Source organism: Rousettus aegyptiacus, unplaced genomic scaffold (genome assembly GCF_014176215.1).
Source record: "Rousettus aegyptiacus isolate mRouAeg1 unplaced genomic scaffold, mRouAeg1.p scaffold_m13_p_7, whole genome shotgun sequence".
Taxonomy (NCBI): domain Eukaryota; kingdom Metazoa; phylum Chordata; class Mammalia; order Chiroptera; family Pteropodidae; genus Rousettus; species Rousettus aegyptiacus.
The window spans coordinates 15,436,331-15,464,328 of NW_023416310.1; the positions used below are offsets into that span (position 1 = coordinate 15,436,331).

Genomic DNA, 27,998 nt, shown 5'->3' on the forward strand with positions numbered 1-27,998 from the left:
ATAGGAATTTCCTCTCTCTTTCTCCCTCATTTTATTTTATTTTTTAAGTTTCTCATAGTTTCCCTAATTATATTTTAGGCCATCTTTCTCTTTAACCTCTTCTTTTTCCTTAGAAAACCTCAGCACAGCACAGCGACCTCAGGACGGCCCCTCCTCCTGGTTTACTCTCCTGCTTATGAGCCCAAAATAATTATGATCATGACTAAGCTCTCTGAGAGACACCTGAATCAAAAGTCATAATAATAAAAAAATTAGTGACATTAACCTCGAAAAGCCTTGATGATGCCCAGAATTCCTTAATAAAATCTTCACTAAATTTTCTACTTCTCTCTTCATTTTCTTCTAATTAAACTTTCTTTTCATCAAATAACAGCATCAAGATACATTAAAAAGCACCAACTTAATTTTTATTTAAGTGCTACATTTCAAAAGAATCCATTTCTCTTATTTTCTCGATACATATTTATAGTATGTTTGCCACTGTATTTTTGAAAACTTTAATGGTTTGGCCCAAGAGTCTAACTTCCTTTACAACATTATTTCTAAAGGAAAATGCATTTCCTAAACTCCTCACACACACGCCAACTTTGGGGACCCACTGCGTGGTAAGTGGGGCACTCCCTGTACTAAATGTTCCAACTTGTGGAAGATTGCAATCCTTTCAGGTATTTTAGAGAACCAAACCAGCCTATAAGTACAATATTTGGTTCCTCCTCCTTGGGGAGAAAACCGTCTAATTAGAGTTGCCATGACAACTGTTTTCATGTTTTCTGTATAACAGACCTGTTGACCTCAAGTTAAGATTGATCAAGCACATATGTACATGTTGGTGACAGAAACCAGCATCCAAGATCTTAGAGCACTGGCTCCATTTCCTCCTAGGTTCTTTTCTAATTCATGCCCCTAACAAGCATTTATTAAGCACCTATCATGTGAAGAGCTTATATCAACCCATAAACTATCTACCATAAGAAAAAAGAAGCAATATAAAACCCTCTCATGGGCACAGAATAAAATCCAGACACCTTACCACCTGTCACCTTCATAATCTGGCTGCTGCCCGCGCATTTGACCTTCCCTGCTTGTCTTCCCCTGCGCCCTCTACTTTGGCCACATTGGCCTCTTTCCGTACTCCAAGCACTCTGGGCCCATTGTCATCTCTGGGGTTTTGCACTTGCTGATTCCTCTACTAGAAAGACTCTTTTACCCCAGATGTTTGCTTGTTTGACTCCACTTTATCAATTGATTTGTTTAAATTTATTTCTGGAGTGAGGCTTTCCCTGGATGCACTCAGGTTGCCTCCACTGCCCTCCTGCATACTCAGTCATGCTCTTCAGTGTTGTATTTTATTTCTTTCTTAGTGCTCTCTGTTCTCTTGAGTTGTTTTATTATCATTTTATTATTGCGTTGTCTCTTATGAGAATGTAAATTCTATGAGAGCAAGAATGGTGTCTGTCTTTTACCCTACCATATCTATTAATATTTAGTGAATGAAGAATAGATTGATGAATTTTATGGTAGTCAAGAAAGACTTCAGATCAGCTTTGATGCTCAGCAATTGAAATATCATAATTCCTTTTCAATTATCCTTAATTATCCTTTTCTGTTTTTAATAGGTTAATAGCAAATTATTTCCTTATTTTGAAATTCCCTAACAAAGCCAAAAAGTAAATGTAATACTGAAAATTAAAAAAAACAAAAAATAAAGTGATTAAAATGAGAAGAAAAGAAAAGAAAGGTGTCATGGATTGGCACTCATTTAAGTGTTTTGGAAAAGATGATGGATATGGCTAGAAGGCAATTTATGTGTGAGGAATTATCTATATTTATAAGTAGTGTGTGGAGGTCAGTGATCATTTGTCTAGTGAGAGCATTTTTCAATGCCCAGCTGAACTGTAGTGAAGGGGCCACTTGGAGAGTGAGCATCGAGGAAGCTAGATAGATAGAATTTAGAGCATTAAGGAAACAGTTCAAGTTTGACCAGATACAAGGGACCATCCTAGATTCAAGAAGGTAAACAGGGCCTGCAGTAGGGAAAGCAGAAAGCCTCTAACATGCTTAAGCAAGTCTCTGTTTGAAGAAACACGTCTACAGTTGTGGAGTCAGGGGGTGGGGAGGGAGAAGGAGGCACCAGTTAGACTAGTGACCTAGAAAGTTTTAAAAGAACCCTTAAACTGCACTTTCCTCCAAGGCAAAGTGTTTTTTTAAGTTAATTAAAAGTGTGATTTTTTCAAGTATTTGACAGTAGATACCCACTAAATGAATTAATTTTTTGCTTTGGTTTGAATGTCGATTTTCTTTATTATAAAAGAAACAATTAAACAAGTATTAGAACTTAATAATAATAATAACATTTAAAACTATGTGAGGCACTCATTAAATAAATACCTTATATGATTCTTCAATTCACTTTTCTCAGTAGCCCTGTGAGCTTTGTTATCCCTGTTTCACAGATGAGCAAACTGAAGCTTAGGGAACTTTAAAAAAATTCGTCCCGAGGTCAGTATATTCCACAGCCAAACTGGATTTCACATCCTTGTGCCCCATCTAGATTCCAGAGCAAGGGCTCTTAACTACCTAATTTTTCTGGCTCGTTCACAATATATGCTCATTTTTAAAAAGTTCTTATTTCACATTATGTAGGTATCTCTATGCTTTTATTTGGGATGCTGACTTTCCTTCTAAAAATAAATTACTTCAGGTTCAGTCCACAGATACGTGTTGCTTGCCAGCTGCATGTTATATCACATGAGAGAAAATTAAACTCATTGAACTCATATTTCCCCCCCAAAATTCTCTTTGTGTATCATATAACAGCGGATCTAATATAAGCATAAGAATTGAAAGGATAATTTATAGGGGTTTTTGGAAGACTTTTTATGTTGATATTTAAACTAGAGAAGTTACAAGATAAGACGAGGAGTTGCCTTATATCTTTTACCCAGTTTCACCAGTTTTTCACATTTGCCCCATTCGCCTTTTCATTCTGTGTATTTGTATTTATATATTATGATTATCTTTTAACTCGGCCATTCGAAAGTAAGTTGGGGACATGACACACCTTACCCTACATACTTCAGAATGTGTTTTCTAAGAACACGGACATCGTCCTACGTAGCCACAGTGCAGTTACCGACTCAGGAAATGTGTCATTGGCGCGGTACCATTCTCTACTCTGCAGTCTGTATTCTCATTTTGTCAGTTGTTCCGCTGATTCTCTTTTAGCTCTTTTTCACCCTGGTCCAGGATTCAATCCAGGATCACACATTGTCTTCAGTCATCATGTCTGTATTTTTTTGTTTGTTTGTTTAAAGTCTGGAACAGTTTCTCAGCCTTTATCTTCCTTGACCTTGACAATTTTGAAGAGTACAGGCAGTTATTTTATTCCTCAATTTGGATTCATTTGATGCTTCCTCATGTTTAGATTCAAGTTATGACTTTTTGGCAGCAGTGCCATAGGCACGATGTGTGTCCTGAGGGCATCATACCAAGAGGCATATGATGTCGGTTTGTCCCAGGATTGGTGATGTTAACTTGGATCACTTAATTTAGGTGACATCCACAAGATTTCTTTAATGTTACTAATTTTCTCTTTGTAATTAATGATCAATTTGTGGGGAGATGTGTTCAGACTGTAAATATCCTCATTAGATTTTCACCTACTAGTTTTAACATCTGTTGATGATTTTCTAGCTTCACCTTTCCTTCTGCATTTATTAGTTGGCTTTCTGCTGTAAAGAAGTGGTTTCCTCATTTATTTATCCATTTATCTACTTGCAGCAGAAAGGACTTATTGATTCTTTTTTTAATGGGACATATGCCATTACTATCATTATTTTGTTGTGTAAAGGTAACTCATCTCATCATGTTTCCTTTAAGAAACAGTTGTATTTTGAGTGCTATGTTAGATTTTTATTGCTGCTGTAACAAATCACTACAAATTTAGCAGCGTAAAGCAACATAAACTTAACTATCTTACAGCTCTGTAGGTCAGAAGTCTAGTACAGGTCTCACTGGGGTAAAAATCAAGGTGTCAGTGGACTATATTCCTTTCTGGAGACTCTACTGGAGAATCTGTTCCCTTGCTCACTTGGTTTGTTGGAAGAATCCAGTTCCTTGTAGTCATATGACTGAGTTTCACATCCTGCTGGAGATTGGCTGAGTGCCTTTTCCAGCTTCTAGAGCCTGCCCGCACCCCTTGGCTTGTGGCCTTCTTCCTCTGTCTTCAAAGCCAGCAATAGCAGGTCTGGTCCCTGTCACAATTTGAATCTTTTCTGTCTTTTCTGTTGTCATATCTCTCTTACCTACTCTTCTGTTTTCCTCTTCTACTCTCATGTGATTGGTTTGGGCCCACCCAGATAATCCAAGATTATATGTCAAAGTCCTTAACCTTTATCACATCTGCTAAGTCTCTTTTGCCATATAAAGTCACATATTCACAGGTTCTGGAGATTAGGGCTTGGACATCTTTGGGGAGCCATTACTCTTCCCATCACAAATACCTATGCTTGTTCAAGGCTTGTACTAGGAGGGTAGCACAAGCCTTTTTATTTAATCAGAGAATACATCAGGCAGAGGACTACAAGCAAAGAAACTGCACAGTAAGAGATAGTTTCATGTTTAGTTAAAAGGAATAAGCTTATAATCAAGACAGCTGAGAAGAATACATAGCAGTAACGGGGCCTCAAGTGACAGTGCTCAAAGGGCTGGGCAAACTGTCGAGGAGCCAAGCGGAGCATGTAGGGCTTAATGTCCAGTGTCCCTGTTGCAAAATGAAACTGATGCTACTGCCTACCGGGACTTCAGTGTACCCAGGGCTGGTGAGGAAAATCAGATCAAACAGCCATGGCTTGGTGTTCCTGTTGGTACGGACCCTTTTCCCAGCACCTAGACCTACTGCTTCTGAATAATATGATTTCAGACAGAACTAAAAGGGATTTGCAAGTTACTTGGTCCCATCCTCATTGTGCATGTAAGAAAACTGGACATCGTACAAGCTAAGTGATAGCTGAAGCCCCCAACTTGCTGAAGCCAGTTGGTCTGTGGTGGAGGCAGGGCGTGGAGCGGTTGTGAAATATGTGGCCTCAGGAGCTGAATGGCCTGCTTCAGCTCAGTGCCCACCATTTACCAGATGAGTTAATTGAGCCACGTACGTAACCTGCTAAGGCTCACTGTTGATCTGTGAAATATCTCAACCTTATAAGGCTTTTGTAAGGATTAAACAAAGCTAACTTTCAACATGATGCCTGGCTCTTGGAAAGTGCTCAGTACATGTTAGCTGTTATTACCAGTCTTCTAAATAGTAGTAGAATTCAGATCAATAATGGGGAGTCCCAAAGTCCTTAAATTTTAGGTTTCAACCCCAGAATCAAACCAAACTATGAAATATTCTGCACATCACTCGGATACTTCATTCATTTGGTCGTTGCCCTTCCCTGTTCACCTTCACTCACCAAGTTCAGCACCTTCTATTCTTTGCAGTCGTTTATTTATATACCTTGGTTTATCTCCCTCTCTCTCTCCTGAATAAGTAATATCTGCCAATTATAACCACTAATACCAATTCTGATACCACCAAAGAACAAAGTATACCAGGTAAAACGTCATCATTTTGTTCTGCTTACTCTACAACATAGTCTACTCATCTCCAAGTGGGAGGTGGATTTCCCACAAATCTAGAACTTCTATCTCTTCACCACCACCACTGCATTTTTCTTTCGGTCGTTGAGGGGAGGTAGCAGGGAGGGCGGGTAGGGAGGGAGGGCATGGTAGGGATGGATTGGAGGAATGCCTGATTACGGCATGACCTTCATTCCTTCTTCCTACTTCCTTCTTCCTTTATTCTTTCTTTAGGTCTTTCTTTCTTTCTTTCTTTCTTTCTTTCTTTCTCTTGCTTTCTTTCTTTTCACCTATCTATCTGTCTATCCATCTATCATCTATCTATCTATCTATCTATCTATCTATCTATCTATCAATCATCTGTCTAACCTACCAACTGAGGCTTAAGAAAGGTCTCTGAGACATCCAGACAGACCCTGTTCTCTCTGATTCTCTCCCCTTTCTGCCTCAGTTTCTTTCCATTCCTCTCTGGGGGATGTGCTCATCAGTGCTATATTTTACTTTCCTATGCTAGGGGCTGCTTTGACCTGGGTGGTACCACTCCCTTCCTCAGGACAATGAGCCTCAAGTCTTTACCTCAGTGAAAAGGCAGAGGGGAAGTATGATTTACTGCAAAATGCAAAGTATGTAGATTTAAGATTTTTACAATGTTGTTCCTGTTCACTCAGTGTGGGTTTTTGTTGTTGTTGCTTTAATTTAGCCATTAAAAAAAAATGGTATGATATATTACATACTGTTCTGCAACTTGCTTTTTTTCATATATCATGGCCATTTTTCCAAATCGGGACCTGTAGGTCATTCTCATTCTTCCTAGTAGCTACATGGCACTCCATTAGAAGGTTTCATTCTAATGTATTCAACTCCTCAATCGACAGATAGTTCCATTGTTTGAAGTTTGTCGTTTACATTTGTGATTTGGTCCTACCCATAATGAACTTATTATTTACTCCCTCCAGCATCTGACTTCAGTCTTCCCCCTTCTGAGGAGGATCCCCACCTCAGAATATGCCTGGGTTCATGTGTTGGGTCTAGGGGATAGTCAGTATGGTTGCTGCTCAGGCGATGAGCGTGACTGTCATTTAATAGTCTGAGGATGTGATGTAAATGATGTAAGTTCCTTCTGCCCTGGAGTGACCATGATACCAGGTTAGTTCGTAGCAAAGTGAGAAAGCACCCAGCAAAGTGAGTTGTCCTGGGTTCACTACAGCCCGTGCTGAAAAGTAGTCTTGGTCCGATTGGGAAAGAGAGGTGCTGGTAGGAGCCTGGAGCCCCTTCTGAGTGCCGGAAGCTCTGTGGGGGGCCACTGAGCCCTGCATGCTTTGCTGCTCAGGGTTTGCCAGGTGGCCCAGAGGTAGTGGATCCCTCTCTGCCTTTCTCCTCAAAGACTGTAAATATCCACATAGCCTTCTGTGGGATTGTTCTTTTTTTGGAGAGTCCTAGGATTCCTGAGAGTTAAGAGTCTGTTGAACTGAGTTCTTACACCAAGAGGCCCATTCAGCATGTTCTTAAATTGGCATTTTCCTTGTCTACATTTACCAGATCCCATTCCCTTCCTGACTAGATCCTGTTGTGTCTGTGCCACTCGGTTAAAGGAAGAAAACATATCTGTCTTCTGGATTATCCAGCTCCCTGCAAGGAGCCCACAGTGCACCCGCCTGGGCCTCCTGCTGCGTCTCTTCGCCCTGCAGTCTTCGTCTGGCGGTGTGTGTAGGCCCTTATTTACTGTCATGGCTGTTTTGAATCATCTATTTTTGAGAATTTGATAAAAATACTATTTAAAACAATGGATTTTTTAAAGTAAAAGATACAGGTAAATAAATTTATGATATTCAGAAACAGGCTCCCAGTTTTGCACAGATGGATATTAACAGAACTGAACTCCCACTTTCTCCATTAGTAAGTAAACAATTTATTTAGTAAGATAAAACGTTTTTCAGATGACAGAAATCTACTGAATACATGTTATTTTTGTTAAAATTCTAACTATGCTTATAGCCTCCTCAATCTCTTTCCTCTCCAGATTCCCAGATGTCCTTTTTATCATCTTTTCCCCAATTCCATCTCCGCAGTGTGCTCCAGAAAAGGCTCCTCCTGCTTCTTAGCGGCTTTAGGGGCACGCTGCCTAGAGGAGAGGCGGTTCTGTGCAGGGGAGCAGCGCCTCCGTCCAGTGTCTGTCCTGCTTTGACAGAGTGCCAGTACCCTGCAGCCACCTCTGGGGACATTTCCTGGGCAGTAGCTGGCACCAAGGCCAAGCGCCCAGCTGCAGCAGCAGAATGTGGAAGAGAGAGGGTGCTTCGAAGCAAGCCCCTCCCTGCCTGCAGTCCCCACTCCCCTTCATTATCCACTGCCTAAACCTTATCACTCTCTGCCTTGCCGAACAGCCTGGTGATGTGGCAGGGAGGTGGAGCTAGAAAAGGGACAGGGAAATCGATGGGTGCAACTCAAACAGCGTTGGTAATTTGGCAGCGGTTTCACCTATTAGTTGAGAAAGACTTTAATTTCTAAGGATACAAGACTCCTCCTTCTGTATGTTTGACACAGTGATTCTCATGATGGGGTGGAAGCAATTGAAAAATCTATCCTGTTAGTCCTTATCAGAACCAGCTACAAGATGTGGGGTTTTTGCTTTTTTTTTTTTTTTCCCCTCTTCAAATCACATATGTCTCCACCCTGAGAAGCTAACGTGCTACCCTAGAACAGGAACAGGAAAAGAGATCATTCTTCTTCTAAGCGTCTCTTCTCCCCAAGAGAATCTTGAGTGTGCTGGGGCAGACAAAGGTGGAGAGTTACTGCCTGGTGGCTTGTGTATGGGCCGCTTATATAGGCACTAGCTGATGTTCAAGATCAGGCTGATTTCCAACATTAACCAATGGCATATGACTATTCCATGTGAACCCAACCCAAACAACAACAAAATTACTTACCAAGTTAGTCACAAAAGATAAAATCACTACATCAAAAGTACTCACCCTTTAACTGGTGTTTTCATCTGTGATGAATATTAGCCAGCCGTTGTTAAACATTAACTATAACATATATCCTGAGGACATGGAATAGTGACTTCCAAACATTTGGAATTGTGGTGCTTTATTGTTGGCCCCAAATGGTTTATATGTCGCACACATGTTTTTAAGTTTTTTCAACACACACTTTAACTTTCTACAGCCCTTTGTAGCGACTACAGACATCTCAGTGTCACAGAGCCAACCCCAAGAGTTGCTGCCAATAAGCTGGATGTGTCTTTTCCATTTCTGCAAGCGAATTCAATTTAAACTTTCTCTGGCTTACTAAAATTTGGGGTGCTTCGTGCTTCTGTATGTGGTACTTGGAGTGAGCGTCCCTCTCACACTGGCAGAAGTGCACCTAAATAACGCTTAAAACAATGCTCTAGGCCTCTGGGCAGTTCTAAGCTCTCACAAAACTCTGAAGGTTTGGCCCGCGAACCACCAAGAAGCCAACAGCCCCGCGCTAAGTACAGGCCTTGCTCAAGGTTAACGGCAAGACAGGCATTTTGTTGCTTCATTTTCCTATTAAGTTCTGGTTGCTGATCGAAGCAGAATTCCAATGTATTGACACACCACCACACTGTTAACACGATAGGCAGGACTTGATTATGGGAGAACAAGTCTAAAAACGGTAAATTGACAAAAAAAAAAAAAAAAAAAAAATCTTGAGGCCTTGCTTCTCAAGGCAGCTTTTGTGGTTGCATTCCTTTATTTGATGTGGTTCCCTCCTCCTCCTGTGCCAAACGGTGCGATGTGGAAAAATGATGAAGTTGCAAAAAAGTGAGGGAGGGGCCAGGGGAGATAGGGAGTGAACTGTTTAGTAACAAGAGAAAGAAAACAGAGCTTAGGGATCAAAGGCAAAAATACCTGTTTCTCCAAGCAGGAAGAAGAAAGAAACGCGGGGCTCCTTTTCCCTTGCCTGGGTAGGGACTGAGCCCACTAGCAGCTGGCGCCTTTCAGGCCAACCCAAGCCAAGCACAGCAGACAGGGAGGCCACAAACTGCCTAAAGGTGACTTGAGCAGCAGCTTGAGAAAGTCAAGACTGAGCGCCCTGGGTTACCATGAACACGGCAGGACTTACCTGGGAGGGCCCCCACGAAGAGGGGTGGAGAACAAAGACTGCCTTCCATCATCGGATTATGGGAGGGAACACGTTTTAACGCCAGCCAACCTTGGAGGCAAGTCCTAAAACAAGCATTGGAATCTAAATGAGGAAAAATGTTTCCATGCAGGAACAAGATTTTATTTATTTACAATTTTCAGGCTGGGCAGCTTTTCTATTGTGTGGTTTGTGACTGCCCAAAGTGACATTTCTGAGTTTTAAAATTATCTCTTCTGCACTGTGAAAAGAGCATATATGATTCATCTTAATATTTCTGAGGATCAGTCACCAACTAACAGCTAGTATTTTGGGTGGGAGGAAGACTTTCGTAGGCAGCTTTTTCACCTAGCATGGAAGCGAAGAGCACCAGAATATGCCTCAAGCTTCATTTGAAATCATATAAATAGCTCTTTCTTCCACAGTTCCAATCCAGTATCATTATTAGAACCCCCACAGTCCATGAGTTGCCTAATGTTCACCTCATCCTTGCCTGAAAAAGGTTAATGCTTGTGGTTTACCTACTGACTGAATATAGTTTCTAAGAGATTTGCCCAAAGGACTTGCTTTTCATTTTTGTTAACGAATCTGGGTATTTTTGCCCATGTTTCTCTCTGGATACTTTCCCCAACTTTTAGTGTCTGTAGAACTGTCAAATGATTCTATAATCCTAGATCAAGGGCCTGCAAATTCCAGCCCAGAAGCCAGATCTGGCCTGCAGCCTGCTTTGCATGGCCCATGAGCTAAGAATGATTTTCACATTTTTTAAATGGGTAGAAAAACATATAAAGAATATTATTTTGTGACTGGTAAAAATCATACGAAATTCACATTTCATTGTCCACAAACAGTTTAACCGGGACACAGATGTGCTAGTTTTTTTACATATTGTCCACGGCCGTTTTTGCGCTGCAGCATCAGAATCGAGCAGTTGCGACCGAGCCCGCGGGGCTGCGAAGCCGACGGTACTTACTGCCCGGCCCTTTGCCAAAAACGTTTGCTGACCCCTGCCCGACAGCCTTAAAACCTTCCTTTTTACATTGCCTTTTTCAGAAAAAAATATGTCCATTTACAGACTTTTAATGTTCATTCTGGAAATTTGATTCCCACATTTGACCATGTATTCATTTGACTTTAATACCACAAGTATTTGCTGAGTGCCTGCTATGAACTTGGCAGTCTTCCTGTTTCTGGTGTTACAGCAGTGAATGAAACAGACAAAGATCCCCGTTCTGGGGGGCTTCATATTCTAGCGTGGCAGGGGGAGACAAACACACACAATGTGTACAATGTCTCATGGAGCTATGTGCTGTGTTAAAAGTAAGACGAAGAAGAGGGCCACCAGAGATGGAAGTGGGTTATTTTAAACAGGTTGCTCAGGAAGCCTTCTGAGAAGGTGACATTTGAATGAGATCTGAAGAAGGTGAGGAAGCAAGGACTGTGGGTGGCTGGGAAGACAGTTCCAAGCGGAGGGAACAGCGGAAGTGCCCTGAGGTGGGAGCAGTCTGACTTATCCATAGAGGCAACAGTCCAGATGAGAAGTTACGGGTGATTTGGACCCAGCTAATTGAATGTGGGGTGTGGGAACGAGGAGTCAGGAATGACTGAAGGTTTTGGTTTGAGACACCAATAGGCTGGAGCTGCCGTTGACTGAAATGGGATGGGTGGAGGAGCAGTCGGTTTGTAGACAGGGTTTACTTGGGAGCAGGTGAAGTTTGACATGTATTTTAGACTTCCACGCAGAGGCGTCGTGTGGGCATCCCAGCAGAGGTGTTGGGTAGGCAGTTGGCTATACAGATCCTGAGTTATAGGTCACAGCTAGAGTATAAATTTGGAAGTTATTAGTATAAAAGAGATATATTAAGCAATGAGTCTCAAACCCCAAAGTTTTCTTTTTCTTTCTTTTTTTTTTTTTTTTTTTTTATCTCCAGGACATCTCTCACTCTATGACTAAACAAAACTACTTTTTTTACTTCAGTTTTTCTTTCCTGTGCAGTTCACCATTGGCATGCATCACGATCTACCATCATATCTTCCTACCCCTTCTCCAGGCAGATGCCTTTCACCAGCAGATATCCTGAGCGGCCTGCAGTATGAAATACGCATTTATCATTGGGGCCAAAGCTGCTGCTCGTTGTGGTCCAGGACCCACGATCTGCTGTCCCTACAGTTCCTAGCCTTTGATCCAGCGCCTTGCCTTATTAAGGAGTATCTGTAGCCTCCTCTCTTCCAGCCCCAGTCTTGTTTGCCTTGCCCTCTGGTTACCTGCATGTCATGGTGTACTTCCTTTCGCTCTTGTTTACACTTAGCAGGAATCACCTTCTTTCTGGTTATTTCCATAAATGCCCCACACTAGGCCGTAGGCTCCTTAAGAGCATGTCTGTTTCTTTCCTGTTACCCACATTGCCTTTCAAAGAGTCAGTGACTAATGCCTTGGGGATGGGAGGCAATTTGCTTTCTCCACTCCCTTCCCCAGTCCCAGCCTCTATTGTTTATCTACAGAGTGGGGTACAGAGCAGTGGTGAGGACCCCCTGCACCTGCGTCCGTCCACTCTGGAACCTGTCAAAATGCAGATTCCCAGATCCCGTCTCAGACCTTCTGAACCTAATAAATGGGCTTCTCTGGGGTGGGGCCTGGGTATCTGAGTTTTTAATGGGCTTCCCCGGTTCTTCTTATGCAACCGTGAAAAGTGCTAGTGCAGAGAAAAGGTTACAATCCCAGTTTTACCGCTTCCGGCTTTAAGACCTTGGGGAAGTCATCCATCTCAAGCTTCAGTCTTCTCATCTCTACAATGCGTATATTAACACTCGCTACCTGCTTTGAAATGCCGTTGTAAAACACCAAATAAGGAAACAGATTGTCAAGCGCTATGTACCAGCACCCAGGCCAGCCTCATCTCCTGGTATATTTTCTTTTTTCTCTGTGTACAACCAAGCTCCAGCTCTCTGCAGCATAGCCGTCTGAGCACAAAGACCAGAAATGTGTGTGTGAGGTTACCTAATGCTGTGTATGTGCCTGAGCCTTTAGTAAATACCAGTAAGCGAGAATCAGGTAGATGCCCCTTCTCTGTCGTGGTGAGGCAGAGGGATTTTTTTTTTCTAATTCTCTGCATCTTCCTTTGACCATCATTAAGACTCGTGTTCAGTGAGGAGGAGGGAGTTAGAAAAATGCTAATCTAAGTGGATTTAGTCTAAGCTAATTATTGTATGCATTTTTTCTAGCTTTATTGAAGTATAATTGACAAATAAAATTGTAAGATATTTAAAGTGTGCAGTGTGATGCACACTTTAAATATCTTATAATTTTATTCGTCAATTTGATATATGTATGTATTGATTTTTTTTCAGTAAATATGTTTTAAAGGTAATTCATAGGAAAAGTAACCTCTACTGGTTAATGGCAGACCAGGTTAGCCATTCTTTGGAGCCTCAAAGTTTTAAACTTATAATTCATGGTAAATTCAGTGGTTCCTGACAACTGGTATTTGAAAATAGTTCCACTTAAACAAATTGTGATGGAATCAACTGCAGGTAATAGGCCAGAGATCAAAATGCAACAAGAGTTAAAAAGCTTTTCTCTCCCTTAGCCTGTTCGTCTTGCATGGCGGGGCATCATCATAAATAGTTCACATCAAATCTTAATAGAACATCTGCTAAGTCCATTGTTGTTTTGAGGTGCTTACTTTAAATGCTTTTCCACATGCAAACAAAATCCTGATGGTGGACATCTGTTAAGATTACTGTTCCTGAAAGGCTTTTTTTTGTGATGTTAACAAACTTAAAAAACACATTTCTGAATAAAACCTTGGTTAATGTTCATGTCATTAGACATATTCTGTTTGCAATTACGATATCCCTGTCTTTTTTATTTCTTTAAATGTAAAGTGTCCTTGCTTGCGTTGCACTTCCTCTTTACTGGAAAGTGTCCTCAAGTCCTGTGGCCCCCACGGTCCTTCCAGGTTTTCAGGGGTTCATTTGCATAAAATGAAAAAGGCCCTGATCTCTTCAATTTAGGTACCTAAATACCTTTAATAAATATTTCTGGAAATAGCCTCAGGGGCTCTGTGAGGAGCCCCAAGTCTCTGGCTGAAACACCCAAGCCAGAAGGAGCCCCATGAATGTGACACATGTGGAACCAGACGGTCAGGTCCGCAGATCAGGATTCAGAAGTCATAAAAGTGATAACTGCAGACCTGAGAAGGGGTCGATTTCCATCAGGAGACCTGGGTTTAGATGCCTCTCTGCCATTTACCACCTGTGTGACCACAGAGAGGTTCTGTCATATCTGTAGGATCCAGCTTTCTCATCTGTCAAATGGGATAACACTTCTCTCATATAGGGAAGAAGAGATGATAACATATAGGAAAAGCATCTAAGAAAGTGCTTCATAGACGGACCTATTATTATTCACTATCCAGTGCTGTGGAGAATTCATTTCACCAGCTAAATTCCTCACATTGCCTTTTAAACTCTCTTCATGTATACTGTGGCTGAGCAAAGAACAGCTGATTTAAATTATTCACATTTTTAAACTAATCTTTAATAATTCCATTACCTTCCGAGTAATTTAACTTAGCAATTTCTACTTCTTCAGATTTTGCTCCAAAGGAACATTTATTGAGTGTTTGATCATTTTTAGCGTTGTCTCAGAACATTTCCATATTTACATGTCCCTCTAAAAATGGGAAACAAGAAACGGAACACAGAGCTCCACTGCACAGTGGGCGTGGTGGTAGGCCACTCTAAACGGAGACCCAGTGTACACGTGACGCGTGCTTCATGGGAACATTAGACCTGTCATAGATAGACTATGGCCGGGTCTACACCGGTGCGTTCGTGGACCTCTCATCCAGTTTGCCTCCCCAAATTTCCTCCTACTGTTAACTTAAGACCTGTCATTTTGAGTCTTTATTTTTCTCTCCTATTACACTCATGGAGATTTTTTTCATTTTGAATTATGCTGTGATTTTGTTTAACTGAGAGATCCAGAGACTCTTGAGATGGCTCAAAGTTGAATCTATAAAATGAGATGGAGCCTAACAATAGCTCTAGGAAATGCTTTACTGGGGGAAAGGAAATCCAGTAATTCAAAAAAGGCGTCTTTCCTTGATGTAGAATTTATATACTTCTGGGTTTTCAGAACCTATATGACTTTTTTTTTTATTCTACCAAGTTACCTTGTTGTGACACATGATAGCTTAAGATAAGAAAAAGTGGGATGACAAGGTGATGAATTTTATAGATAAAAGCTTTTTTGAGGATAATTTCAGCAGCCTCTTATACCACTATTTCAGTATATAGGGTGATTCAAGTTTTTAAAACTTCATACAATCTTTCTATGAAAGAATTTCTAATGGAAAAGGACAGAGACTTTGGAACCAGAAAGACTGGGATTCAGGCCCATCTCTGCAATTTACTTGCGGGGTAATCTTGGATAAGATACTGAGACTCTTTAGAACCTCAATTTCTTCATCTGTAAATTGGGCTCATTAAGTCTGTTTGGCAGGGTTGCCGTGAAGTTTAGAGATAATGAAATGCCTAGCAGAGTGCCTGGCCAAAGTGGATACTCAACAAATAACAGTGATTTTTGTTTTTTATTGTCATGGCTCTTCTGGCGGGCTACCAGGCAGCACTCTGGCATTATAAATTACTGCAGATTCTCGAGGTCCCTGGTGTTCCTCTGCCTTGAAGGAGTGCCCTAGTCACATATCCTGAATGGGAAGCTTAAGACCTTAAAGGGAATTAGGCATACAGTTAGCGTTCATTGAATCGAATTGAAGGCTCACTTTTCTCTGGGATTTCTCTTAGCTTGAGGGCTAGTGACAGCTTGTGTCTGGTGTCCCTCTGCCACCCTCAAAGTTCCCCATTGCCATGCTTCAACCTCCAACACTCCTCCGAGTCATACTGTGGAAGAGGCAACCAAGTCAACCTCCTCTCCCTCGGAACCCGATTCAAAGGCAAAGCGGGACACTAAGGCGATCGAAGCATCTCTGACAGCGCCTTAACATAACACTTGAACACAGAACACTCAGATGAGGGGCATTTTAGAATAAAGTCTCCCTTGGAGTGCTTGGTGCTATTTTAATATTAGTGTAACTCTAATCGTTACTCTAACCTTTTAATTGTTGAGAGTGATGCCTCTTTTTGAGAGGAGTGTTATCCCCACAGCCCTGAGGAGAAAGTTGAGTAGAACCAAAGAGCAAACTTGGCAGAAGCAAGAACTGTAACTGAGAATCACTGGCCTTTCTGGCTTTCTCCAGTGCCAAATCACGTTTTGCTCATTTTATTTGGCCAGTAAGGCAGAACCCACATGGGAAGGAATGAGTTGGTATTCCCTAATGAGTCGAAATCAAAACCCCATTGCCCCAATCAAGCTTTCAAACAGGCTGATTCCTTGCATTTTTTTTTCATGTCAGAATGCTCAAAAATATTTCTTTTCTACTGTCGTACTGTAGCCAAGGCAAGTCTTCAATATGAGAGATGCTCTGAATATCCATCGACAGAACAAATTTCACAAAGGGCTCTATTAGCTGTATTCTCATGGAAGACAAAAGTATTAATACAGTTAACATAACATAACTTTTAGAGCCAAGAAGACAGACCTGGAAGTGCTTTCCTGGTTACCTTTGACCTGTTTAACTGCATCGTTGGAAAGGCTTCTCAAACTCTGGCCTTGTCCTTCTAATTTAGATCTACAGTGGCAGTTCTAAGAATTACCAGGTAATTTCCTGTTTCATTTTAGTCCACAAAGAGATAGGAAGTACCTTCTCGAGACAGCCCTTTCCACCTCTTTCTCCTCCTAAGTTCAGTCTAAGACTCTGGCACGGCCGTCGACTTTCCTCACCTTTTGCTCTGGTGTCTCACTGCATCGCTCTAGAGATCAGAAGAATCGACAGCAAGTGGTCCCTTTCATCTCCTCCGCCCCTTCCCCAGCCACGCAGTGGGTTAGTCGGTTCCTGCCAGCCAGCCGCGGGGATAGCTGCGTGAGCCCCGGAATCTCTGCACAGGGCGCGTTTTCTGTTGTACCTGCTCAGCCCCATGTCTTTCGAGTCATGAATATTAAACAATTAGAGATCACTAGGCCTTCCCTCCATCTTGCGCCCTTTAAAAACATAATAGTTCTTTTATTTCATGGCACTTAACTTTGTTTATTCAGTTCGATCAGGGCGGCATTCAGGCTATAGCAAGCTGTTAAATATTTACCCAGGAGGAGGATATTTATACATGAATCAGCAGCACTTATCAGTGTGTGACGCTGGAAGTCAGGTCCAGTACCCTCACAAGCTAAAAAGCTGCTGTACTGAGTTGCATAAAGGATGCAGTCAGTGTCCTTTTAGAAACAAACTCTCCTTTAAAACTATTCTTCGTGGTAACTGAAGCGCTTCACACAGTGCGGCTTACTGTGCACCGCTAAGTCCTCCGCAGTTAGACATGACACAGTCGTTGGTCCCAGTGAATCCAGTTGTCCGATGGTGGGGTGGGAGAGTATGACGTATGAACGGGAAACCGGGAGGGATGCTTGCTCTGCTGCTGTGTGGAACGTCGAACAGGGAGAGGAGCTGCCCGTCACAGCGCCTGCATCAGTGGTGGTCTGCGGGCTTCGGGAAGCCCGTTAGCCTCACCAGAACCCCAGCCCAGCTCACCAGTAGCCAGGCCAACTGTTTCTTTCCATCCCTGTGGCCCTTTCAAAGTTAAAATCCCCCTGCCCTCAGAGAGGCACATAATTCAGCAGTAACAGCATGGACTCGGGACAGCCAGGCCTGAGTCCAGATCTTGACTTTACCGTTTTATGGTTGTGTGAACCCAAGGAAATTCCTTCTCCTTGCTGAGCCTTGATTTCTTCACCTGTAAAATTACAGTGATAATTCCCACCTCATTGAATCGTGGGATTACATTAGACAATGAGAATGCACCTTGCCACAAGTGTTAGTCCTTGATAATCACAGGAGAGAATGCAGAGAGACGGGCCCGGCAGCAAAGCAGCCAGTGTTTTGAATTTCTCCACGCCTCCGCTACTCCCATAGTTATCGGTAATTTTTGTTCAGTGCCTGTATTTCAAAAGCAGAGAGAGAGAGAGAGAGAGAGAGAGAGAGAGAGAGAGTTAGTTTCAAGTTTAGAGGATTACCCACAGACTATTTTCCTTCCTTGTATTCAACATAATGAATGATTAAGAGCTTACCCTGTGACATTTTATATAGGTCAAAACCATTATTATACTCAATTCCAGGGAGCTGTCCAGCTTACTTTTTTGGAATTTTAGTATGCTAAGGATTGTTGCTCTAAGCAAGCTATGAGAAGCCTGGATCTTGGTATTCTCTGTGTTATGCAGATATTTCACCAGTAACTACAGGATATAAATATTGGGTTTATTTTTGTTTATGCTATAGAATTTTCTTCTTAATCTGTTTTTCATCCTAAGGGTACCATTAGAACCTCTGGTTAGATGTGTGCCTTCTTTGTACTTTTTCATACAAAAGAAGGGATGAAAAGCCTTCCTCTGGTTCATAAGAAGTCATAGGAATTTTCCTAGTCTTCGTTAGAGTTTAGCCTAAGCCGATCCAGTGTCTACTCTGAGAGTAGCAAACGGAAATGAAGTTCTTGCTGATTTTGAGCAGTTGCAGAGTGTAGATGATTCATTAATGTTATCATAGTCAAATCCTGCCTTATAATTTTCTCTGTTGTCAGAGTTATGCTTTTTAGGTATCATCTGAGTAGAAAACATCAACAGTGAATATTTCCGAATATTTCCACTCTGTGTTGGCTTCTTCACATCACCTGAGGTTTTACTTTTTTTTGGGGGGGGGGGGGAGGCGGGGATTTTTCATTCCCTTAAATAAATAAAGATAATATTAATTTTTACCAGAAAACTTACTTTCAGAAATCTGTTGTCAGTACAAAAACAGGCTGGGTCTGGGGTCCTTACAGTAGTTATGGGTATTATTTCCTGTATCCTAAATTCTAGACTGAGTCTATCTGTTCTAAACTATTTAGGAATGGTTTTCTAGACTATTGCTGTGAAATGCTTTGCTTTCTTTACAACCTTGTAATCATGGGAACTTGGATAATGACTAATCACAGCATTAAGGGATTTTAGGGGTCTTTTGATATCCCATCATATTACAGAGAGAGTTTAAGGGGCTTACAGAAATATATAGTACATTAAAATAAAATTCAAATAAGAAAGACAAATTAGGCCTAAAGGAACGTGAGAGTAGGAAAGAAGATGAAATGAAAATTAAGGATAATATGCAAAGTACATGCTGTAAGGTTCTGAGCAATTTCTTCTAATAATCATATGCTGGCTAATTTAAACTGAGAAGGGAATCTCCCTGCAAGTTCTGAAAACTATTACTGGATCAAAATTGTGTCTTTGTTCTTAGATCAGTGATTTTCGACTGTACTTTGAATTGAATATCAGTGTTTACTTGGACTAGTTGCAGATGTCCTACCCACATTGGCCCATAGACATGGGACCAGCTAGCACAGTATTTCAGGGAATGTTTAGTTAGTTGCCACCTTTTGAATATTGAGAGATTAAATAATCTGGATTTCTGGCTTCACTTGAAAAATTAGGCTTGCATCCATCGTGGAGCAGCGGAGAGCTGTTCCCAGTATGCATAAAATTTCCAGTTCTCTCTGTTCATTTGCCTCATCTGCCTGGGCTGGGCGGACCCTGGAGTTCGTGAGCTCTGCCCTAGACTACCTGCCTCATGTTAAAAATGAGGACCATAAAGCGCAAGGCAACAGAGAATTTGCTGTTACAATGATAGTTTAGTTCAGTTAAGGTGTTTAATGAATGACTTATCTTTGCCCAGCACTGCATTGAGCCTAACAAAGAATATAAAAGTCTATGTTTCAGTAATGAGTAAAACCCATTAATGTTGGTAAGACATTTATACATGCCAATCAAAATTTGCTAATTTGTACTGTTGTGCGATAGAATCATGAGTTGTTATGAATCATTAGTTGTTAGTCATGGGTAACATGAACATGCTGATTTAACAAAATCGATTGACATATAGAAATGTAATCATAAAGCGAAACCCACATTCTCACCATCGTTAATTCAGGCAATTGGTGGGCAGACCTTTGTAAGAGAAGCCAAGTCTGCTTGGGGTTTCACTTCGTAATTGCTTGAGCCCTGAGAGAAGTGTCCATTGTACTCTTGTCCTTTCAGTGCACTTGGAGGCTCCTCAGCTCTTCACATTCCAGCTTTTCCAGGAGGAGGATGTCTCATCGATTACGTTCCTCAAGTGTGCCACCTGCTCACCAACAAGGTAAACCAAGCCCCGATCCCTGCCCCGTGAGTCGTGAGTCTGCTTTCCCCAGTGCGGCTCCAACCGAGCACCATCGTGCGAGCGCCGTCCTCGAACTCCATCTTCTTCGTTTCACTCTCCATCTAATAGCGGCCTTTCCTACTTCGAATTCCAATTTATTGGTTTCTCTCCCCATTTCTTTGCCCTCCTTCTTCCTTTTCTAAGGAGTCTGACGTCCCGTTCCAGCTTTACTTTCATCTTTTAAACATGTATCTCCTCTTTCTTGAATTTCTTTTATGCTTTAATTTTTTGCTAGATTTTATGCCTTCTTATGGCTTAAAAATTTTTAACTTTATTTTCCTATTATTTTATGCATGCATGCACACATGCACGCATGCGTGCGTGTGTGTGTGTGCGTGTGACTAGTTAGTATTAGGGTAATACTGTAGAGCTGCCTTATCTCTTGCTGCTTTTCTGTACCTCACTTTTTAATAGTCAGTTCTTGATTTTCTCTGTCATGTCTAGGAGCCGTTTGCTAGAGTCCTGGTCCTGGGGGCAAGGTTTCCAGGTCAGCTGGTCTTACAGCCAGGCACATCAGATTATCTAAAGCTTTCTCTCAGCTGTGTTAATGAGCCATTACATTGGCAAGTAGCTAGCTGAGTTTGCATTAATGGTTGTTGTCAGATATGTCTAAGAAGTATGTCCGGCCAGTGTATTTAGCTGAAAATTGGAGATAATAATCCACAAGCAATACTGGCTTTCTTCTCCCAAGTGAACTGACTCAGTTTGCTTAATTCCCAAAGTGCTGTTTACTTTGCTCCTATTGACTTCGTCACATTGGCTTAGAAAATAAATCTTTTGTTTGTCTCTTTCATTCAAAAGATAGCTCATTTCTACATAGAAAATAATACTTCAAAGGCTTCAGTATTATTTTTTAAATGTCAGAAAAACTAAAATCTGGCAACCCTGCAGTCTGTGGGCTTGGCACAGATTCCAGGGTGTTTAACTTTCATGGAGTGGTTGCTTCTCATTGGACCAAATTCCCCCAGCCTCTACCCTCCTACGAAACTGATCAGGGGACAGAATTCTTATTTACATTATGGGACTTTGCACTGCTTTCAAATCTGTGTCCCAATATTATAGAGAAAAATGCAAATTTGGTCTTCCAGAACCAAGAAGAAAAGCCTTTTTAAAGCTCTCCAATTGAGATTAATTTTTAGTCATACATTTTCCTCAAAAAAAAAAATTATTATACCATTTTCCCAGAAATATAAGAATCAGTTCATTTTTCTTATCTGGTTCCCTTTCATTAATTTCACTTGTCTTTTAAAATTGATGTTCTTCTGCTTGCTACAAACGAGGACAGTATGGCTGCTTTTAGAAACAGTCTCTTCAAATGAATTTCCATAATTACATTGGAATCTATCTTTATAGCCAGTTTTGTTGTGGGTTTCTGTTAAAATGGTTTTCTGTTTTTAAAATCAAGTATACAGAACTGTTTTCATCCTCTTTTTAAACAAAGCCACTTAAACAAACTTATCATCTGTTTTTCTTTTCCCAAAATAACATTTCTGATCCTGCATTAAGCCTGCAAAGTAAGCACTGTTTTTATAAATTGACATAAACCTCTATTATATAAATAGAATTGTTTTACTTTTAAAGGGTACAACGTGGCTATCAGTACCAATTGTGTCAAGGTTATTTCAAGCACTTTATCTTGAGCTTTTGTTAGCTATGGAAACTCACTATAGCTACAGCCAGTATAAACAGTTTCGGGGGTCTCTTTCTCACTGTTTTTTTGCACTCATTGTAAGGACATTATAAGGGAGGTATTTTTGTATTAGAAGTTGATGGGTAAATGACTAACTTTCAGAAGCCTGGCTTACTAAGGTCGCAATTTTTTAATAGAAACTGTCATTTGGTGATAACAAGGAAATATTAAAAAGGCAAAATAAAATCTATCACAACACTCCTTATTCTGAATATTAGGAATTTAAAAAGAAAGAATTAAACATTACCTATTTTCAATAGGAGTTGTAGTTCAGGATAACCAAATAGCCCCATTCGATGAGAGGAACCTCTTCTTTATGCAGAATTTCAGCTGACAGATGCGAAAGGAATGGTGGAATTCAAAAATTGCCATTTTTCAGGCTCTAATGAAATAATTGTTTCAAATAAAGATTTGCAACAGTTACTAAAACCATGGCGTATGGTGTTGGTGGGGAGCTAGATCCTCACATGCTTCCAGAGGTCTACCCCATTGTTACTCACTATGGCAAAAGGGAAACAGCTTTTTACAGTGGAGTGATCTGGCTGCCGTCACCTTAACTGATGATCAAACCCAGTCTCACCTATGAAGTTTTCTTGCCAAAAATATTTAACCTGAATATAATCACACCTTTAGCTCTAACTTCCAATTTATAGGGAATATAGAACATAATGGAAAAGGGAAAGAAACAATCGGAGAATCTAGAATGCAGAACTAGCCTAATCTCTTTGAAAAGTCAATGTCATGTGCAGACATATACACATAGAAACATGGACACACACCCAGGAGGACCTATTATTCTAGATTAAAAGGTTTTCTAGATAAATCACCTGATCTCTGATTATACCCTTTTTTAAAAGAAAATATTTTGGAGACAACTGGGAAATTTTGAAAAAGGACAGGATACTAGATTAATTCAGACAATGATTGCTAAATTTGTTGGGTATAATGATACTATACTTATGCAGGGCTGATGTATCTAGGATGAACTATCACGATGTCTCTAATTTCCTTTAAAACATTTCCACAAGCTTGATTGAGAGATTGATAGGTAGGTGGATGGCTAGATGAAGCAACTAGACCAAATATTCACGGTCGTTGAATATAGGCGGCGGAAATATGCGTGTTTTTCTTATTCTTTCTACTTCTCTGAATCTTTTAAATTTTTTGTAATAAAGCATTTGAAAATGTCCTATTCCACTTCTTAGCTTTGGGTTCCTATTCCAGGTGCAGTATGTGATTCAAGGATATCACAAAAGAAGAGAGTATATTGCTGCTTTCCTTAGTCACTTTGGCACGTAAGTTCTTCTTTGCTTAAACCCTGTGTCAGAGTGCCCTCTCTTCTTGATGAACCTGTGACAGCTCGACTGAGAAGATGGCACTTAGTTCTTACATATGATACCTTTTCAATGCCATTTTGATTCTTTTTGGTATGTTGCTTGCTCTAAAGCTCCCAAGAAGCCTTTTTTTTTTTTTTTTTTAACATTCTTTAGCCAATAATAAAAATCGAATTTCTTTCCGGGAGCAGTAGCATGACCGGCCCCAAACACAGCAGTAATCCTGGTAGCAGACCTGCTTGTTGTAGAGATCTTTACAGTTTGCACAGCACCGTCACCACCCTCAGCTCACAGTTGTCATGAGGTGAACCAGGCAGGTGATTAGCAACACACTTTGCTGAAGAAATTCCTGAAACTTTGAGAAACTCAGTAACCCAGTGGAAGTCACACACCGAGAAGTGGTAGGGCCAGGGTGGGAACCAAGGTTCTCAGGACCCCATCCCCCACAGTGCCACACAGATCTGGGGAGGAAATATGGCATTAGACACACAAGCGATGACTCCCTCTCGGGGTTAGGAGTGGGAAGAAGGCACCTCAAGGGAAAAAGGCCGCATGTAGCTGCAGCGACAGAGCGGGCCCCTCCTGCTGCTGCTGCCCCCACGCCTGTCCTTGCCTTCACGTTGCCAGTGGCCGTGCCGCCCTGTGGCTTCGTTTCCTTACACGATGGCAGAGGCCTTGCCAAGCGTCTGCTCAGGGCGGGTCTCACCGGGAGGAATGCGTGTTCCCCACAGGCTGCTTACATGTTCAGCGTTCGACCCACTTGGGGAGACTATAGACACTAAGGGTTTTAGTGGCCCAGTTATGTCCCACCTTTTTGCAGAGACAGTTTATAAATATATAGAGGTAGATAAAGTAACACAAAATTAAAATTTTAAACACGTGAATGAAGAAATTGGAACAAAGGAAAGTGGGACTAGGAAAGAGAAGATGAAATAACAAGTAAGGTTGGTCATTCCCTGGGATGTAATTTTACAAACTGTGGCATAATTATAAGCAAAATTCCTGATTCCTCAGAATAATTTCAAGAAATTTTCTCATCCGTAATGGGATTTTTTCATGTCTCCAAAATAAAACTGTCAATATCTAAACAGTATGACTGTCTTTTAAATACTTCTTTAATACTTAAGATTTTTTTCAGTTTTATTTATAAATATTTTGAGAAAGTTAGGATACTATAGTTAATAAATGTCTTCTGATTTTTGAGTAAGATTATCTTTAGTGTATATAATTTAAAATAAAGAAACTAGGGCAATAACCTCCAAAGTGGGATGCACACATACCACCTTACTCCATCGATGTGCAAGAAAAACGTGAAAATTTCTTTTACATTTGTTTCAAAGTCTCAGTTCTTCTTTAATATACATTTTTGTGTGTTTTATTATGCATATAATACAATAGTGCTTGTATACGGCTACTAAAATATATACAAATACTGTTATATTACTGTACTATATGCTTGATGAAAAAGATTCTCTGCTTGTCTTTGCTTATGGGATGCAGGATCTAAAATGTTTAGATATCAGTGTTGTAACAGTGAGTTAATTATAAATTCATGAAAAGAAATATAAACTGGTGAATAAAACTGTTGACTTAAGTCAGAATCTCTGAACGCTATCCCAGCAGTCTCGGTGCAGCTCGCTTAGCCTTCAGACTCTTAGGTTCTGCCCTTACAATGGGCACAACTGTGCCTTCCTGCTTAAACTGCGCGGCCATCAGTGCTAACGGTCTGAATGGCTGACTCAGCCCGGAAGAAGGCATCTCTAAGGACGGCAAAGCCCTTCCTGTATGGATGACAGAGAACAGTAATCCTGTCCTCAGTGTGTGGTTAGGGTTGTCACATTACGGTGACATCCCACAAGCCCTCAACTCTCAAGAGAAATGGGGCAGATAAACCTACCAGAGCCCTGCCCAGGCCCTTCAGTGGCCAGGAGCCTGACACATGAGGCGGGCATCTCCCATCCAAACCCAGTGTCCACCCAGCTACCATTTCGACACTGTCCTGAGCCCGGTGGGGAGGACAGGGGAACATGAGAAAGGATGCCAAGTACTTTGGAAGAAATTAATATATAATCCTAAACTTAGTAATATTGTCCTTGTTCATTACTATTTAGTGGCTACATGAAACTGAGTCTTAACAATTACTGTACAGACAGTAGTGTCGCTGCTGACCTGAGTTCTTAATTTGTCCTTTTTCTCATAACTAGTAACTAACATTTGCATAGCATTTTATGGTCTATGTTATTTGTTTTACACAGCACTATAACGAAGTTCGAAAATATTATATTTGTTTTACAGATGAGGAAACTGAGGCTCTGAAGGTTAAGCAATTTGCCCGAGGTCATAGTAGACAGTAAATGGCACAGCTGTAACTTAACCTAGATGCTATCATTCCAAATCCCCATCCTCCCTGTGGTGACACTCGCTTGCCTCAAATGCATCCCAGGTTCAGTCACCCCGAGTTTATGAATGTATTCTTTACTTGGCTCCATCTCCTCTATGCCGTATTTTTATGAGAGTTTTTGTTTGTGTGTGTGTGTTTTTTATGACTTAGAGGTGTCGTGGAATATGATGCAGAAGGCTTTACAAAACTCACTCTACTGCTGATGTGGAAAGATTTTTGTTTCCTTGTACACAGTGAGTATACTTTTGCTATTAGCATGTCAGCGTGCATTTGAAAATGTGTGAAAGTACATGTAACAAAGAATATGAGAACCTTTAATGTCCTGACTTGGTTTCTTTTACTTTAGTGTATTTCCTGCATGGTTTTAAAGAGAAAATACCTTTAGTGGTTCTCAATCAGGTGTAATTTTCCCCTCAGGGGCGTTTAGCAATGTCTGGAGACATTTTTGATTGTCATGATTTGGGAAGGACTGTTGTTGCTGCTGGCGTTTAGTGGATAGAGGTGAGGAATGTTGCTGAACGCCTTATAATGCACAGGACATTCCCCTCTTCCTCCTCCCCCGCCTGCCCAAACAAACAAAAAATCATTGCATGCAAAATGTCAATAGTGCTGAATTTAAGAAACCCTATCCAAGCCGGATTTCTGTTTCAGAGTTTTTTCCAGTATCGGGTCTCACGACTTTCAGGATTACTCAAAACATACTTGCTTTGATCATTCGGTTATCATCCTTATTAAGTGAAAAGTCTACAACCGCGATAATATATAACATATATCTTAAAGATAATTGAGCGTTTTAATGTAATCCCAACATCACTTTTCAGTTTTCTTCCACAGGGTAGTATTTAAATGTTTGTTGTATTGCATTAGTCAGTCAGTCAAACTTTGGTCCAGCTTTCTCTTGATGGATAATTTAAGAGTCTTTTTGTTTATTTCTTTGTTACATAAGAATGAGTGACCCATGGTGCCAGGTTAAAGTTGCAAGTTAACCAAAACGTTCATTATTTAGTAATTTGGTATGCAAAATGCCAAGACTTCAAGCTAAAGGCATAAAGTTCCAGCTCTCCCAAGTTGAATTATAGAAAAGCAGTGGGTTTGGGTTGACTTTGCCTGGTAGCTGGAACTACCCTAGACCTTAATAAATGATTTTAGGAAGCAAAGCTTCAGTCCTGTTTAGCTAAGCCATCAGAGTGTAAAAATACTGACGAGATTTTTCTTCCCTGGCAGATTGGCCTTCTTGGCTGCAATTTGCTTAGGTTAAAAGAGTTCTTAAATTAGTTTGACTTACCTGATTTCATACTAACAGATAGTTAGGGAAGAAACCCAAAAATGTCCACAGTGGCAGAGGGAGGAAAGCCTCTGATTAAAACATTATCATAACCCACATATAGATAGCTGAGAGTTGGCTATACCTGTAAGGAGTTGGTTCTCCCTGCCTTTTAGGTGTTTCTCGATGATAACCACCTTGTTATGCAGTGCTTTGTATTGAGCTCCTACTCTATAGCTAGTCATACATTGGTACCCTCTTCTCAAATGCATCTGGAAAATGTAAGCGTGTTGCTTTGTGTTAATAATGTGTACGGATAAACAGAGAGTTGAAGATAATAATTTTAATCTTGAGTGTGCCTCCAACTAATTACAGGACCTTATTCAAATCACTAGGTCAAGCTGCCTTCTACTTTAGTTTTCTCATATATACACTGGGGATGTGGTTGTCAAGTCCTGTGGAGACGTTGGCCTATGAAGCTTAACCTACAATACAGGGCCAGGTAGAAGAGGAAGCCTCACAGTCAAGGCCTTGTGGCAGTCTCCTCTTCACTCACCATCTTCTGTGGCTCTGCTGATAGTTCCAGCCACAACTTTTGATTCTGACTATATATGGAGCTGCTTTGGCTTTCCATTCTGAGTCATACTTCCTTTGTGAGATCTCACTTCCTGTTTGCCGTATCCCCTTTGCCTCACCATCTGATCCCAGGAATTCTGTTTCTAGCCTATTAACTTGACCCCAGGCCCTGATTACATCCTTGGTTTGTCTCTCATGACCCTGGACAGTCGCTTAGGTGATTAGTCTGATGTAATTCCTCTAGTCCAGCTCAACAAGAGGCATCTGTACCCTGCCTCGAATGCTGGTGGCAACAGTTAGAGGCCTCTCAGAGTGGCTATGGGAGAAGGACAGAGAGGGAGGGACACACAAAAGGTAGTTGCAAACATTAAACTAGATGAATGCTTCAACCGGTTTCTTTATCCCAAAGTGGCATGAAATCTCAGTTCTCTCCTGGAACTTACTTTCCTAGCTATGGTTCTGCTTACCAAAGAAATGACATCAGATATAAGAGAAAGACAATCTTCCTGGCATTGCTCATCCTAATCTGTGTTTTTACATGCGGCTCGGTGGTGGCCAGCAGGAGTGATGTTCAGGTGTAAAGGGCACTCGCCTCTCAGCCCCTGGCAGCTCTGTTGTCACGGCCTCCAGTCTTGTCACAGTTCTTGTTCCTTTGGAAGGTCTGTTCCTCAGA

The 27,998-nt window shown here is 41.0% G+C and overlaps 1 protein-coding gene across 1 annotated transcript in view; it reads left to right on the top strand.

The window, feature by feature from the left end:
- Positions 1-27,998, top strand: part of BABAM2 (BRISC and BRCA1 A complex member 2) — a 342,513-nt gene that overhangs the window by 243,223 nt on the left and 71,292 nt on the right. The window contains exons 8-10 of the mRNA XM_016145351.2: positions 19,901-20,000; positions 22,975-23,045; positions 25,636-25,718. Of these exons, the coding sequence (XP_016000837.1) occupies positions 19,901-20,000; positions 22,975-23,045; positions 25,636-25,718 (254 nt within the window). The remainder of the gene's footprint in view (positions 1-19,900; positions 20,001-22,974; positions 23,046-25,635; positions 25,719-27,998) is intronic.